Source organism: Oncorhynchus clarkii, unplaced genomic scaffold (assembly GCF_045791955.1).
Source record: "Oncorhynchus clarkii lewisi isolate Uvic-CL-2024 unplaced genomic scaffold, UVic_Ocla_1.0 unplaced_contig_3642_pilon_pilon, whole genome shotgun sequence".
Taxonomy (NCBI): Eukaryota; Metazoa; Chordata; class Actinopteri; order Salmoniformes; family Salmonidae; genus Oncorhynchus; species Oncorhynchus clarkii.
The window spans coordinates 147,501-165,000 of NW_027261153.1; the positions used below are offsets into that span (position 1 = coordinate 147,501).

The 17,500-nt window shown below is 45.1% G+C and overlaps 1 protein-coding gene across 6 annotated transcripts in view; it reads left to right on the forward strand.

Moving 5' to 3' along the window:
- Positions 1-17,500, forward strand: part of LOC139405482 (transcription factor COE3-like) — a 95,837-nt gene that overhangs the window by 75,131 nt on the left and 3,206 nt on the right. For 3 of the 6 annotated variants that reach the window (XM_071147818.1, XM_071147814.1, XM_071147819.1), the window contains exons 6-9: positions 1,790-1,855; positions 6,550-6,727; positions 9,100-9,297; positions 10,116-10,313. In XM_071147818.1, coding sequence (XP_071003919.1) covers positions 1,790-1,855; positions 6,550-6,727; positions 9,100-9,297; positions 10,116-10,313 — 640 coding nt within the window. The remainder of the gene's footprint in view (positions 1-1,789; positions 1,856-6,549; positions 6,728-9,099; positions 9,298-10,115; positions 10,314-17,500) is intronic. The other 3 variants (XM_071147816.1, XM_071147815.1, XM_071147817.1) reach the window with 3 other exon arrangements.

Here is a 17,500-nt window from a genome sequence, read left to right on the forward strand (position 1 = left end):
TCAAAAAAATGTATAATCTAAATATCCCAAGAATACTGCTTTAGTTCTTATTTTTTCTGCGCTTTGAAAACAACAACCGGCCCAAACCGAGAGGAAATGTCTGAAGCTTCTCAGTGTTGTATTGTTGACACTTGGCAAGACATATTGTCATTTCGGTCGGAGACTTAAAGCAGCAGGTCAATCCGTGTTGTTATAAAGTAGAGGTGGAGGCATGCAGACATGGATAAGACAGGGTCCTGTGCATCCCACGTCCCTGGGCACTGGCACTCATCGCTGGCTGGATGGGAAGTCATTTATGAAGTCCTTTACAACAGGCAGTGAAAAGAGGTTAATTGAAAAATGTCGTAATGTCATTATGAAAGAACTAGATTAACCCAAGCTAATTCACTTTATTGTTGGGAAGAAAGAAGAATGAGCATTGAACTCTGTTGCAAATGTGGGGCTTGAATTAGGGGTGAGATGTTGTCTTTAAGGACTCTGCCAGTTTAATTAAGATATGGAAAATGACTCATTGTTCTACGGCACTAAAGTGCTGGGAATTAGCAGCCAAATGCAGAGCCTGGCCGCCTTTCATATCGGGCAACGTGTGTTTGTTTGTTAAATACCCAGCAGCATTAAAAAACTCAAGTACTTATTTTACTCATTTAGCATTAAGGTTGGAGTCTATTGGAACTGCTTAACAGTCTGGCAGCCCTCTGATGTGTAACTGAGCCTAATAAAATGGGTTAGATTAAAACCCTTTATGTTGGTTATTAGAATCCTTATCAGAACTGGTACAGTAGTAGGTTATATACAGTACCTACTAGACTAGCCAACTTCCCTAAACAATGGATGTGCAAAAAACGTTTATTTTTATTTTTTATCCACACTGAACAAAAATGTAAACACAACATTGTAAAGTGTTGGTCCCGTGTTTCAGGAGCTGTAATAAAATATACCCGGAATTTTCCCGATACGTTCGAAAAAGCTTATCTCTCTCTAAATTTGTTTACATCCCTGTTAGTGAGCATTTCTCCTTTGCCAAGATAATCCATCCACCTGACAGGTGTGACATGTCAAGAAGTTGATTAAACGGCATGATCATTACACACAGGTGCACCTTGTGCTTTGGACAATAAGAAGCGACGCTAAAATGTGCAGTTTTGTCACACAACACAATGCCACAGTCTACAATTTTGAGGGAGCGTGCAATTAGCATGTTCATAGGTTTAATTTCTCTACCATAAGCCGCCTCCAACCGCGGACTACATGTATGGCTGTGTGTGGGCGAGCGGTAATGTCAGCGTTGTGAACAGAGAGCTCCATGGTGGCGGTGGGGTTATGCTAGGGGCAGGCATAAGCTACGGACAACAAACACAACAGCATTTTTATCGATGGCAATTTGAATACACCAAAGAGACACGTGACGAGATCCTGAGAACCATTTACGTGAAATGACTGATTTCCTTCTATGAACCGGAACTCAGTAAAATCTTTGAAACGGTTGCATGTTACGTTTATATTTTTTGATTCAGTATATTTAACCTTTATCTTACCTGACCATTATATACCTTTATCTAACCTGACCATTATATACCAGTTTGACGAAGTCACTTACAAAACTATTTTTTGGATCTAACCTGACAGTCTAACCTGACAGTCCAGTTGAGGTCAGAAGACCTCTTTCCAAAGGAAGACCTGGATAAAAAGATGGACTCTGAGATTGTTTGGTCGTTCTGCGCTGGTGTGTCTCTCCTTTTCCTTCCTGTGTTGTGTGTCTGACTCTGGTCTCATGTGTTCTTTCCTGTAGGAGGTGTTGCTGAAGAGAGCAGCTGACCTTGTGGAGGCTCTGTATGGGATGCCCCACAACAACCAGGTAAAGACACAACACAGCATCCTGCGCTCTGCACAGTCTATCACATGCAGACTTCTCTCTCTCTGTGTCTCTCTCTCTCTGTCTCTCTCTCTCTCTCTCTCTCTCTCTCTCTCTCTCTCTCTCTCTCTCTCTCTCTCTCTCTGTCTCTCTCTCGGGCTCTATCTCGGTCTCTCTCTCAGTCTCTCTCTCTCTCTCTCTCTCTCTGTCTCTCTCTCAGTCTCTCTCTCGGTCTCTCTCGGTCTCTCTCTCTCTCTCTCTCTCTCTCTCTCGGTCTCTCTCTCTCTCTCTCTCTCTCTCTCTCTCTCTCGGTCTCTCTCTCTCTCTCGGTCTCTCTCTCAGTCTCTCTCTCTCTCTCTCTCTCTCTCACTCTCTCTCTCGGTCTCTCTCGGTCTCTCTCACTCTCTCTCTCGGTCTCTCTCGGTCTCTCTCGGTCTCTCTCTGTCTCTCTCTCTCTCTCTCTCTCTCTCTCTCTCTCGGTCTCTCTCTCTCTCGGTCTCTCTCTCTCTCTCGGTCTCTCTCTCTCTCTCTCTCGCTCTCTCTTTGTGTACATTTGCGGTAATTAAATCAGCCCCCCCCCCTGCAACCCTCCACTTTCCTTCTCTATTTCAAAGCCAGCTCCAGGCCATTGTACTGTATGTAGTACTGTGGTGTCATTGCTCTCGGAGAGGTTGAATATTTATTTCTCCTTCTTTCTCCCAACGCATTTATTCCTGGCTACTGCACACATCTGAGATAGAGGAGGTAATCAGTCAAAACACACACACACAGAGAGACCTATTCAAATGAGAGAATAACCTTGAACCAGGGCCAAAAGGTGCTTTCTGTAACCAATGCAAATTCCCTCCAAATAAATGTATGGAGCACAGCTTTATCAGGCTCTGATGCATTCAGACGAATTGACCTAGGTAGTACTTATATTTTTTTTCACTCTCTCTCTCTCTCTCTCTCTCTCTCTCTCTCTCTCTCTCTCTCTCTCTCTCTCTCCAATGTTTCAGCTAAATTATGACCTTGTACTGTAGCAGTTTCAGATGACTCAGTTATACTGAAACATCCACAAATGACAGCAGTTTGAATGCACAGAGGTGTCTGTTTAAACTACTGGCACACAGCTCGGACACCCACACATACCCTACAAGACGTGCCACCAGAGGTCCCTTTACAGTCCCCAAGTCCGGAACAGACTATGGGAGGCACACAGTACTACATAGAGCCATGACTACATGGAACTCTATTCCACAGTACTACATAGAGCCATGACTACATGGAAATCTATTCCACAGTACTACATAGAGACATGACTACACGGAACTCTATTCTACAGTACTACATAGAGCCATGACTACATGGTACTCTATTCCACAGTACTACATAGAGACATGACTACATGGAACTCTATTCCACAGTACTACATAGAGCCATGACTACATGGAACTCTATTCCACATTCCTACATAGAGCCATGACTACATGGAACTCTATTCCACAGTACTACATAGAGACATGACTACATGGAACTCTATTCCACAGTACTACATAGAGCCATGACTACATGGAACTCTATTCTACAGTACTACATAGAGCCATGACTACATGGTACTCTATTCCACAGTACTAAATAGAGCCATGACTAAATGGAACTCTATTCCACAGTACTACATAGAGACATGACTACATGGAACTCTATTCCACATTCCTACATAGAGCCATGACTACATGGAACTCTATTCCACAGTACTACATAGAGACATGACTACATGGAACTCTATTCCACAGTACTACATAGAGCCATGACTACATGGAACTCTATTCTACAGTACTACATAGAGCCATGACTACATGGTACTCTATTCCACAGTACTAAATAGAGCCATGACTACATGGAACTCTATTCCACAGTACTACATAGAGACATGACTACATGGAACTCTATTCCACATTCCTACATAGAGCCATGACTACATGGAACTCTATTCCACAGTACTACATAGAGCCATGACTACATGGAAATCTATTCCACAGTACTACATAGAGACATGACTACACGGAACTCTATTCTACAGTACTACATAGAGCCATGACTACATGGTACTCTATTCCACAGTACTACATAGAGACATGACTACATGGAACTCTATTCCACAGTACTACATAGAGCCATGACTACATGGAACTCTATTCCACATTCCTACATAGAGCCATGACTACATGGAACTCTATTCCACAGTACTACATAGAGACATGACTACATGGAACTCTATTCCACAGTACTACATAGAGCCATGACTACATGGAACTCTATTCTTCAGTACTACATAGAGCCATGACTACATGGTACTCTATTCCACAGTACTAAATAGAGCCATGACTAAATGGAACTCTATTCCACAGTACTACATAGAGACATGACTACATGGAACTCTATTCCACATTCCTACATAGAGCCATGACTACATGGAACTCTATTCCACAGTACTACATAGAGACATGACTACATGGAACTCTATTCCACAGTACTACATAGAGCCATGACTACATGGAACTGTATTCTACAGTACTACATAGAGCCATGACTACATGGTACTCTATTCCACAGTACTAAATAGAGCCATGACTACATGGAACTCTATTCCACAGTACTACATAGAGACATGACTACATGGAACTCTATTCCACATTCCTACATAGAGCCATGACTACATGGAACTCTATTCCACAGTACTACATAGAGCCATGACTACATGGAACTCTATTCCACAGTACTACATAGAGATATGACTACACAGAACTCTATTCCACAGTACCACATAGAGCCATGACTACATGGAACTCTATTCCACAGTACTAAATAGAGCCATGACTACATGGAACTCTATTCCACAGTACTACATAGAGACATGACTACATGGAACTCTATTCCACATTCCTACATAGAGCCATGACTACATGGAACTCTATTCCACAGTACTACATAGAGCCATGACTACATGGAACTCTATTCCACAGTACTACATAGAGACATGACTACACAGAACTCTATTCCACAGTACCACATAGAGCCATGACTACATGGAACTCTATTCCACAGTACTAAATAGAGCCATGACTACATGGAACTCTATTCCACAGTACTACATAGAGACATGACTACATGGAACTCTATTCCACATTCCTACATAGAGCCATGACTACATGGAACTCTATTCCACAGTACTACATAGAGCCATGACTACATGGAACTCTATTCCACAGTACTACATAGAGCCATGACTACATGGAACTCTATTAGACAGTACCACATAGAGCCATGACTACATGGAACTCTATTCCACAGTACTACATAGAGCCCTGACTACACGGTACTCTATTCCACATCAAGTAACTCATGCAAAGTGTAAAATTAGATTTAAAAAACAGATAAAAAATAACACCTTATGGAACAGCGGGGAAGCAACACACACACACACACACACACACACACACACACACATGACAACATACACACTATACACACACGTACACATGGATTTTGTGTTGTAGATATGTGGTAGTAGAGTAGGGGCCTGAGGGCAAACACTTAATGTGTTGTGAATTCTGTTGTGAATGTATTGTAATGTTTTTTAAAAAACGGTATAAACTGCCTTAATTTTGCTGGACACCAGGAAGAGTAGCTGCTGCCCGGGCTGGAACTAATGGGGATCCATAATAAACCCCAGGAAGAGTAGCTGCTGCCTTGGCAGGAACTAATGGGGATCCATAATAAACCCCAGGAAGAGTAGCTGCTGTCTTGGCAGGAACTAATGGGGATCCACAATAAACCCCAGGAAGAGTAGCTGCTGCCTTGGCAGGAACTAATGGGGATCCATAATAAACCCCAGGAAGAGTAGCTGCTGCCTTGGCAGGAATTAATGGGGTTCTGTAATAAACCCCAGGAAGATTAGCTGCTGCCTTGGCAGGAATTAATGGGGATCCATAATAAACCGCAGGAAGAGTAGCTGCTGCCTTGGCAGTAATTAATGGGGATCTACAATAAACCCAAGGAAGAGTAGCTGCTGCCTTGGCAGGAACTAATGGGGATCCATAATAAACCCCAGGAAGAGTAGCTGCTGCCTTGGCAGGAACTAATGGAAATCCATAATAAACCCCAGGAAGAGTAGCTGCTGCCTTGGCAGGAATTAATGGGGATCCATAATAAACCCCAGGAAGTGAAGCTGCTGGGATCCATAATAAACCCCAGGAAGAGTAGCTGCTGCCTTGGCAGGAATTAATGGGGATCCATAATAAACCCCCGGAAGTGAAGCTGCTGGGATCCATAATAAACCCCAGTAAGAGAAGCTGCTGGGATCCATAATAAACCCCAGGAAGAGTAGCTGCTGGGATCCATAATAAACCCCAGGAAGAGTAGCTGCTGGGATCCATAATAAACCCCAGGAAGACTAGCTGCTGGGATCCATAATAAACCCCAGGAAGAGTAGCTGCTGGGATCCATAATAAACCCCAGGAAGAGTAGCTGCTGGGATCCATAATAAACCCCAGGAAGAGTAGCTGCTGGGATCCATAATAAATACAACTACCATTACTGTAACCTTCATATCTGCGTATGTGTTCAAATACACAAGGTCACAATGAGACAACATGTTTAAATGTTAAAGGCAAATATACGGATCCCTTGTGACGCGTCCTCTCCTCTACTTTCAGGAGATCATCCTGAAGCGAGCGGCCGACATCGCCGAGGCCCTGTACAGCGTCCCGCGTAACCACAACCAGATCCCCTCACTGGGCAACACGGCGTCGCACGGCGGCATGATGGGGGTCAACTCGTTCGGCAGCCAGCTCGCCGTCAACGTCTCAGAAACATCACAGGGTAATGACCAGGGTATGTGGCCGTGGGGACCTCCCAAATGGCTGCCTATGCCCTTCATATTGCACTACCTAGGGGAAAGGCGTGCACTATATAGGGAAAGTAGTTCACTACATAGGGGAAAGTCGTGCACTATATAGGGAAAGTAGTGCACTATATTGGTAAAGTAGTGCACTATATAGGGAAAGTAGTGCACTACATAGGGGAAAGTCGTGCACTATATAGGGAAAGTAGTGCACTACATTGGGGAAAGTCGTGCACTATATAGGGAAAGTAGTGCACTATATTGGTAAAGTCGTGCATTATATAGGTAAAGTAGTGCACTATATAGGGAAAGTAGTGCACTACATTGGTAAAGTAGTGCACTACATCGGTAAAGTAGTGCACTACATCGGTAAAGTAGTGCACTACATCGGTAAAGTAGTGCACTACATAGGGAAAGTAGTGCACTACATTGGTAAAGTAGTGCACTACATTGGTAAAGTAGTGCACTACATTGGTAAAGTAGTGCACTACATTGGTAAAGTAGTGCACTATATAGGGAAAGTAGTGCACTACATTGGTAAAGTAGTGCACTATATAGGGAAAGTAGTGCACTACATTGGTAAAGTAGTGCACTATATAAGGAATAAGGTGCCATTTGGGACGCGCTCCATGAGTGAAGATAAGCTGCGACAACAACTAATCTAGCTTTACCCTTTAAATATTACCTGGCCGGCTCTGACTCTCTGCTTGCTGCTTCTCTATCTTCTCTTGCTGGATCTTATAACTGATCCCTGGGGGCTTGACGCTGTCACTGCCTCCCCTGTTCTGTTTGCCTGCCTGGCTCGGCTGGGAATGACCCGCCGACCCACCGAACGCTCACCACTATTCACTTAGCAGCCGCCTGGGATGATAATACTTAATAATATCTCTTCTGTGTTGCCACTGCTAAGATCAGGGTTTATATCTCTTCTGTGTTGCCACTGCTAAGGTCAGTGTTGACATCTGCTCTGTGTTGCCACTGCTAAGGTCAGTGTTGACATCTGCTCTGTGTTGCCACTGCTAAGGTCAGTGTCTATATATGTTCTGTGTTGCCACTCCTAAGGTCGGTATTTACTTCTGTTCTGTGTTGCCACTGCTAAGGTCACTGGTAGACCTATAGCTAGCTAGATGCTAGGAGTGTACACAGTTCTCACTGGTAGATCTATAGCTAGCTAGATGCTAGGATTGTACACAGGTCTTCCTGGTAGACCTATAGCTAGCTAGATGCTAGGAGTGTACACAGCCCTTCCTGGTAGATCTATAGCTAGCTAGATGCTAGGAGTGTACACAGGTCTCACTGGTAGACCTATAGCTAGGTCTAGGTATCAGTAAAGAACTCTCCTCACATGGTTGTCTAGGTATCAGTAAGGAACTCCCCTCACCTGGTTGTCTAGGGCTTAGTAAGGAACTCCCCTCACCTGGTTGTCTAGGGCTTAGTAAGGAACTCCCCTCACCTGGTTGTCTAGGGCTTAGTAAGGAACTCCCCTCACCTGGTTGTCTAGGGCTTAGTAAGGAACTCCCCTCACCTGGTTGTCTAGGGCTTCAGTAGTAAGGAACTCCCCTCAGGAACTCCCCTCACCTGGTTGTCTAGGGCTTAGTAAGGAACTCCCCTCACCTGGTTGTCTAGGGCTTAGTAAGGAACTCCCCTCACCTGGTTGTCTAGGGCTTAGTAAGGAACTCCCCTCACCTGGTTGTCTAGGGCTTAGTAAGGAACTCCCCTCACCTGGTTGTCTAGGGCTTAGTAAGGAACTCCCCTCACCTGGTTGTCTAGGGCTTAGTAAGGAACTCCCCTCACCTGGTTGTCTAGGGCTTAGTAAGGAACTCCCCTAACCTGGTTGTCTAGGGCTTAGTAAGGAACTCCCCTCACCTGGTTGTCTAGGGCTTAGTAAGGAACTCCCCTCACCTGGTTGTCTAGGGCTTAGTAAGGAACTCCCCTCACCTGGTTGTCTAGGGCTTAGTAAGGAACTCCCCTCACCTGGTTGTCTAGGGCTTAGTAAGGAACTCCCCTAACCTGGTTGTCTAGGGCTTAGTAAGGAACTCCCCTCACCTGGTTGTCTAGGGCTTAGTAAGGAACTCCCCTCACCTGGTTGTCTAGGGCTTAATTGAAAGGAAAAACTAAAAACCTGCAGACACTAGGCCCTCCATGGAATGAGTTTGACACCCCTGCCCTACATAGTGCACTACTTTTGACCAGAGCTCTATGTTCTCTATGTTCCCTGTGGTCCCTGTGGTCCCTGATCAAAAGCATGGCACTAAATAAGGAATAGGTCGTCACTTTGGACATATAGTAGACTATTTATCTATAAAATAGCCCAATGTTGTGGTTCTACCTTCCCTAAGTCCTTTTCTCCCCCTCTCAACAGTAGGATACAGCCGTCAAACCAGCAGTGTGTCCCCTCGAGGCTACGTCCCCAGCAGCACACCACAACAGGCCAACTACAACACCGTTAGCAACAGCATGAACGGCTACGGCAACCCCATGTCCAATCTGGGAGTACCCAGTTCACCAGGCTTCCTCAACGGCTCCTCTGCCAACTCCCCCTACGGCAGTAAGTATCAAGGTAACGACACACCACCTCGACTTCCTCCGTGTCTACGAGTCTGAGACGCTTAGATTTTTCTTGATTTTTGATTTTTCTTGATTTTTGATTTTTCTTGATTTTTGATTTTCATGATTTTTGATTTTCTTGATTTTCTTGATTTTTGATTTTCTTGATTTTTGCCTAACCCCCCCCTCCCCTCCTCTGTTATTGTTTTGATTAGTGTTTGTATTATTTTGGAATGTGTGCTACTGGATAAAAGGAGGGGTGACTCTGGAGGCTCTGGAGGCTGAAAACCCAAGACCCAACTTGAAAAAAATAAAAAATAATAATCAATCAGACTTACAAATTTACACACAAAAAAAATAAATAAATGGAAAAGTTTTAAAAAGTATGACATGGTGCACTTCCCCCAAATGAAAATGCCAAAAATTATAGAAGCAAAGTTTTCGTGAGTGATTTTCCCCCAAGTCAAGAGTCTATTGTCAGATACCTGTTATCCAGAGTGGCCAAGGCAGAACATTTCATATCACAATCCCACAAACTCCAAATATGATTTGGAATTTTTTGTTGTTGTTCTTATTATTACGAATTGGTTTCTTAGTTACGTAAATGTAATTATTTGTCGAATCCCATCCAAATTCTGATCTTTTTTTTTTTATCACAATCATCTTGATTTCTTCTGATTTCTTTCCAAATCTATATACATTTTGATTTGAAAAGAGGCAAGGCCTTATCAATTAATTTAATCAAATGAATCTAAAACATCTTGATTTTTGAATGATCTGTGCCGTGGTGAAACTCCTCTCTGAGTGGTGCTTATGTTTGCTTTATTGCAGTAGTGCCGTCGAGCCCCACCATGGCAGCCTCTTCGGTCAGCCTCTCTACAAACTGTAGCAGTACACACGGCATTTTCTCATTCTCACCTGCCAATGTCATCTCTGCAGTGAAACAAAAGAGCGCCTTTGCCCCTGTTGTAAGGCCCCAAGCTTCTCCACCACCTTCTTGCACCAGTGCAAATGGCAATGGACTTCAAGGTGAGCCGTCCTCCCCTCCTTTTACAGTGCCCTCCATAGTCATTCTGTCCTTCTGTTCTGTTCTGACTTGTTGGCCTACTGGCATCTCTCTGTTCTGTTCTGACCTGTTGGCCCGCTGGCATCTCTCTCACCTGCCTGCCTGCCCACCTCCACCCAAAACCATGGCAACCATGCACCACCAGCCTGGGTTAAAGGAGAGTACGAGTGGACATAAATGATATATTTGAGGATGGATGATGATTGCGTGGACGGATGGATGGATTGATGGGTACATTATGCCTGCATGTATGTGTTTATTTATGTATGTATTTATTTATCAAACCATTCATGATTAAGGGAAGTTAGGAGTCTCTTGGGGGGTTACTCTCCACCCATATATATTTTTTTGCATCATAATACCATAGTACAGCATACCAGTACATACGGGGGTTGGGGTCAATTCGGATTTCATTTGTAAATTGCTCTTTAATTCCAATTTAAAAAATGACTCACAGAAAGCAGAATTTGAAAAATAATTAGAATTAAAGGAAGTAGATGTAATTCAATTAAATTCCTTGAAATTGTAATAATTTATTATCACTAAAGGAATGCTCATTTTGACATCATGTATGGTTACGAATGCCATATAGCATATGGTTGAAACATTAACAAAATAAAATAATTATAACAATAATTCTCCTAAAACTATTTTAAATAATTACAGTGGTCTGGAAATATTAAGAACATGTTGTGGGTTGTCTATAAAAATTCAGGATGCCCCTTAATGGGGTGGCAGGTAGTCTAGTGGTTAGAACCAGGTAGCCTAGTGGTTAGAACCAGGTAGCCTAGTGGTTAGAACCAGGTAGCCTAGTGGTTAGAACCAGGTAACCTAGTGGTTAGAGCCAGGTAGTCTAGTGGTTAGAACCAGGTAACCTAGTGGTTAGAGCCAGGTAGCCTAGTGGTTAGAACCAGGTAGCCTAGTGGTTAGAACCAGGTAGTCTAGTGGTTAGAACCAGGTAGTCTAGTGGTTAGAACCAGGTAGTCTAGTGGTTAGAACCAGGTAACCTAGTGGTTAGAGCCAGGTAGCCTAGTGGTTAGAACCAGGTAGCCTAGTGGTTAGAACCAGGTAGTCTAGTGGTTAGAACCAGGTAACCTAGTGGTTAGAACCAGGTAGTCTAGTGGTTAGAGCAGGTAGCCTAGTGGTTAAAGCAGGTAGCCTAGTGGTTAGAGCAGGTCACCTAGTGGTTAGAGCAGGTAGCCTAGTGGTTAGAGCAGGTAGCCTAGAGGTTAGAGCAGGTAGCCTAGTGGTTAGAGCCAGGTAGCCTAGTGGTTAGAGCAGGTAGCCTAGTGGTTAAAACAGGTAGCCTAGTGGTTAGAGCCAGGTAGTCTAGTGGTTAGAGCCAGGTAGTCTAGTGGTTAGAGCCAGGTAGCCTAGTGGTTAGAGAAGGTAGTATTATAATAATTATCCTAAAACTATTTTAAATAATTACAGTGGTCTGGAAATATTAAGAACATGTTGTGGGTTGTCTATAATAATTCAGGATGCCACTTAATGTGGTGGCAGGTAGTCTAGTGGTTAGAACCAGGTAACCTAGTGGTTAGAGCCAGGTAGCCTAGTGGTTAGAACCAGGTAGCCTAGTGGTTAGAACCAGGTAACCTAGTGGTTAGAACCAGGTAGCCTAGTGGTTAGAACCAGGTAACCTAGTGGTTAGAACCAGGTAACCTAGTGGTTAGAACCAGGTAGCCTAGTGGTTAGAACCAGGTAACCTAGTGGTTAGAACCAGGTAGCCTAGTGGTTAGAACCAGGTAGCCTAGTGGTTAGAACCAGGTAGCCTAGTGGTTAGAACCAGGTAGCCTAGTGGTTAGAACCAGGTAGTCTAGTGGTTAGAACCAGGTAGCCTAGTGGTTAGAACCAGGTAGTCTAGTGGTTAGAACCAGGTAGTCTAGTGGTTAGAACCAGGTAGCCTAGTGGTTAGAACCAGGTAGCCTAGTGGTTAGAACCAGGTAACCTAGTGGTTAGAACCAGGTAGCCTAGTGGTTAGAGCCAGGTAGCCTAGTGGTTAGAACCAGGTAGCCTAGTGGTTAGAACCAGGTAGTCTAGTGGTTAGAACCAGGTAACCTAGTGGTTAGAACCAGGTAGTCTAGTGGTTAGAGCAGGTAGCCTAGTGGTTAAAGCAGGTAGCCTAGTGGTTAGAGCAGGTCGCCTAGTGGTTAGAGCAGGTAGCCTAGTGGTTAGCGCAGGTAGCCTAGAGGTTAGAGCAGGTAGCCTAGTGGTTAGAGCCAGGTAGCCTAGTGGTTAGAGCAGGTAGCCTAGTGGTTAAAGCAGGTAGCCTAGTGGTTAGAGCCAGGTAGTCTAGTGGTTAGAGCCAGGTAGTCTAGTGGTTAGAGCCAGGTAGCCTAGTGGTTAGAGAAGGTAGTATTATAATAATTATCCTAAAACTATTTTAAATAATTACAGTGGTCTGGAAATATTAAGAACATGTTGTGGGTTGTCTATAATAATTCAGGATGCCACTTAATGTGGTGGCAGGTAGTCTAGTGGTTAGAACCAGGTAACCTAGTGGTTAGAGCCAGGTAGCCTAGTGGTTAGAACCAGGTAGCCTAGTGGTTAGAACCAGGTAACCTAGTGGTTAGAACCAGGTAGCCTAGTGGTTAGAACCAGGTAACCTAGTGGTTAGAACCAGGTAACCTAGTGGTTAGAACCAGGTAGCCTAGTGGTTAGAACCAGGTAACCTAGTGGTTAGAACCAGGTAGCCTAGTGGTTAGAACCAGGTAGCCTAGTGGTTAGAACCAGGTAGCCTAGTGGTTAGAACCAGGTAGCCTAGTGGTTAGAACCAGGTAGTCTAGTGGTTAGAACCAGGTAGCCTAGTGGTTAGAACCAGGTAGTCTAGTGGTTAGAACCAGGTAGTCTAGTGGTTAGAACCAGGTAGCCTAGTGGTTAGAACCAGGTAGCCTAGTGGTTAGAACCAGGTAACCTAGTGGTTAGAACCAGGTAGCCTAGTGGTTAGAGCCAGATAGTCTAGTGGTTAGAACCAGGTAACCTAGTGGTTAGAGCCAGGTAGCCTAGTGGTTAGAACCAGGTAGTCTAGTGGTTAGAGCCAGGTAGTCTAGTGGTTAGAGCCAGGTAGCCTAGTGGTTAGAACCAGGTAGTCTAGTGGTTAGAACCAGGTAACCTAGTGGTTAGAGCCAGGTAGCCTAGTGGTTAGAACCAGGTAGCCTAGTGGTTAGAACCAGGTAGTCTAGTGGTTAGAACCAGGTAACCTAGTGGTTAGAACCAGGTAGTCTAGTGGTTAGAGCAGGTAGCCTAGTGGTTAAAGCAGGTAGCCTAGTGGTTAGAGCAGGTCGCCTAGTGGTTAGAGCAGGTAGCCTAGTGGTTAGAGCAGGTAGCCTAGAGGTTAGAGCAGGTAGCCTAGTGGTTAGAGCCAGGTAGCCTAGTGGTTAGAGCAGGTAGCCTAGTGGTTAAAGCAGGTAGCCTAGTGGTTAGAGCCAGGTAGTCTAGTGGTTAGAGCCAGGTAGTCTAGTGGTTAGAGCCAGGTAGCCTAGTGGTTAGAGAAGGTAGTATTATAATAATTATCCTAAAACTATTTTAAATAATTACAGTGGTCTGGAAATATTAAGAACATGTTGTGGGTTGTCTATAATAATTCAGGATGCCACTTAATGTGGTGGCAGGTAGTCTAGTGGTTAGAACCAGGTAACCTAGTGGTTAGAGCCAGGTAGCCTAGTGGTTAGAACCAGGTAGCCTAGTGGTTAGAACCAGGTAACCTAGTGGTTAGAACCAGGTAGCCTAGTGGTTAGAACCAGGTAACCTAGTGGTTAGAACCAGGTAACCTAGTGGTTAGAACCAGGTAGCCTAGTGGTTAGAACCAGGTAACCTAGTGGTTAGAACCAGGTAGCCTAGTGGTTAGAACCAGGTAGCCTAGTGGTTAGAACCAGGTAGCCTAGTGGTTAGAACCAGGTAGCCTAGTGGTTAGAACCAGGTAGTCTAGTGGTTAGAACCAGGTAGCCTAGTGGTTAGAACCAGGTAGTCTAGTGGTTAGAACCAGGTAGTCTAGTGGTTAGAACCAGGTAGCCTAGTGGTTAGAACCAGGTAGCCTAGTGGTTAGAACCAGGTAACCTAGTGGTTAGAACCAGGTAGCCTAGTGGTTAGAGCCAGATAGTCTAGTGGTTAGAACCAGGTAACCTAGTGGTTAGAGCCAGGTAGCCTAGTGGTTAGAACCAGGTAGCCTAGTGGTTAGAACCAGGTAGTCTAGTGGTTAGAACCAGGTAGTCTAGTGGTTAGAACCAGGTAGTCTAGTGGTTAGAACCAGGTAACCTAGTGGTTAGAGCCAGGTAGCCTAGTGGTTAGAACCAGGTAGCCTAGTGGTTAGAACCAGGTAGTCTAGTGGTTAGAACCAGGTAACCTAGTGGTTAGAACCAGGTAGTCTAGTGGTTAGAGCAGGTAGCCTAGTGGTTAAAGCAGGTAGCCTAGTGGTTAGAGCAGGTCGCCTAGTGGTTAGAGCAGGTAGCCTAGTGGTTAGAGCAGGTAGCCTAGAGGTTAGAGCAGGTAGCCTAGTGGTTAGAGCCAGGTAGCCTAGTGGTTAGAGCAGGTAGCCTAGTGGTTAAAGCAGGTAGCCTAGTGGTTAGAGCCAGGTAGTCTAGTGGTTAGAGCCAGGTAGTCTAGTGGTTAGAGCCAGGTAGCCTAGTGGTTAGAGAAGGTAGTATTATAAGAATTATCCTAAAACTATTTTAAATAATTACAGTGGTCTGGAAATATTAAGAACATGTTGTGGGTTGTCTATAATAATTCAGGATGCCACTTAATGTGGTGGCAGGTAGTCTAGTGGTTAGAACCAGGTAACCTAGTGGTTAGAGCCAGGTAGCCTAGTGGTTAGAACCAGGTAGCCTAGTGGTTAGAACCAGGTAACCTAGTGGTTAGAACCAGGTAGCCTAGTGGTTAGAACCAGGTAACCTAGTGGTTAGAACCAGGTAACCTAGTGGTTAGAACCAGGTAGCCTAGTGGTTAGAACCAGGTAACCTAGTGGTTAGAACCAGGTAGCCTAGTGGTTAGAACCAGGTAGCCTAGTGGTTAGAACCAGGTAGCCTAGTGGTTAGAACCAGGTAGCCTAGTGGTTAGAACCAGGTAGTCTAGTGGTTAGAACCAGGTAGCCTAGTGGTTAGAACCAGGTAGTCTAGTGGTTAGAACCAGGTAGCCTAGTGGTTAGAACCAGGTAGTCTAGTGGTTAGAACCAGGTAGCCTAGTGGTTAGAACCAGGTAGTCTAGTGGTTAGAGCAGGTAGTCTAGTGGTTAGAGCCAGGTAGTCTAGTGGTTAGAGCCAGGTAGTCTAGTGGTTAGAGCCAGGTAGTCTACTGGTTAGAGCCAGGTAGTCTAGTGGTTAGAGCCAGGTAGTCTAGTGGTTAGAGCCAGGTAGTCTAGTGGTTAGAGCCAGGTAGTCTAGTGGTTAGAGCCAGGTAGTCTAGTGGTTAGAGCCAGGTAGGCTAGTGGTTAGAACCAGGTAGCCTAGTGGTTAGAGCCAGGTAGTCTAGTGGTTAGAGCTTTGGGCCAGTAACCGAAAGGTAAACATCTTTTGTTCTGCCCCTGAACAAGGCAGGTAACCCACTGTTCCCCTGAACAAGACAGGTAACCCACTGTTCCCCTGAACAAGGCAGGTAACCCACTGTTCCCCTGAACAAGGCAGGTAACCCACTGTTCCCCTGAACAAGGCAGTTAACCCACTGTTCCCATGAACAAGGCAGTTAACCCACTGTTCCCCTGAACAAGGCAGTTAACCCACTCTTCCCCTGAACAAGTTAGGTAACCCACTGTTCCCCTGAACAAGGCAGGTAACCCACTGTTCCCCTGAACAAGGCAGTTAACCCACTGTTCCCATGAACAAGGCAGGTAACCCACTGTTCCCCTGAACAAGGCAGGTAACCCACTGTTCCCCTGAACAAGGCAGGTAACCCACTGTTCCCCTGAACAAGGCAGGTAACCCACTGTTCCCCTGAACAAGGCAGTTAACCCACTGTTCCCATGAACAAGGCAGGTAACCCACTGTTCCCCTGAACAAGGCAGGTAACCCACTGTTCCCCTGAACAAGGCAGTTAACCCACTGTTCCCCTGAACAAGTTAGGTAACCCACTGTTCCCCTGAACAAGGCAGTTAACCCACTGTTCCCCTGAACAAGGCAGGTAACCCACTGTTCCCCTGAACAAGGCAGTTAACCCACTTTTCCCCTGAACAAGGCAGGTAACCCACTGTTCCCCTGAACAAGGCAGGTAACCCACTGCCCCCCTGAACAAGGCAGGTAACCCCACTGTTCCCCTGAACAAGGCCGTTAACCCACTGTTCCCCTGAACAAGGCAGGTAACCCCACTGTTCCCCTGAATAAGGCAGGTAACCCCACTGTTCCCCTGAACAAGGCAGGTAACCCCACTGTTCCCCTGAATAAGGCAGTTAACCCACTGTTCCCCTGAACAAGGCAGTTTAACCCACTGTTCCCCTGAACAAGGTCGTTAACCCACTGTTCCCCTGAACAAGGCAGGTAACCCACTGTTCCCCTGAACAAGGAAGCTAACCCACTGTTCCCCTGAACAAGTTAGGTAACCCACTGTTCCCCTGAACAAGGCAGTTAACCCACTGTTCCCCTGAACAAGGCAGGTAACCCACTGTTCCCCTGAACAAGGCAGGTAACCCACTGTTCCCCTGAACAAGGCAGGTAACTCACTGCCCCCCTGAACAAGGCAGGTAACCCCACTGTTCCCCTGAACAAGGCCGTTAACCCACTGTTCCCCTGAACAAGGCAGTTAACCCACTGTTCCCCTGAACAAGTTAGGTAACCCACTGTTCCCCATAACAAGGCAGTTAACCCACTGTTCCCCTGAACAAGGCCGTTAACCCACTGTTCCCCTGAACAAGGCAGGTAACCCCACTGTTCCCCTGAATAAGGCAGTTAACCCACTGTTCCCCTGAACAAGGCAGGTAACCCCACTGTTCCCCTGAATAAGGCAGTTAACCCACTGTTCCCCTGTAGGCCGTCATTGTAAATAATAATTTGTTCTTAACTGACTTGTCTAGTTAAATAAAGGATAAATTAAATAATCTAAATATAACATATATATTTCCCAGAATGCATTTGATCAAACACTGGGAACAATCTAGTAATCTAGAAATCTTTCATGACAATGAAAAATACTGTTTGACATCTTAAAAAACGAATATTTGAAAT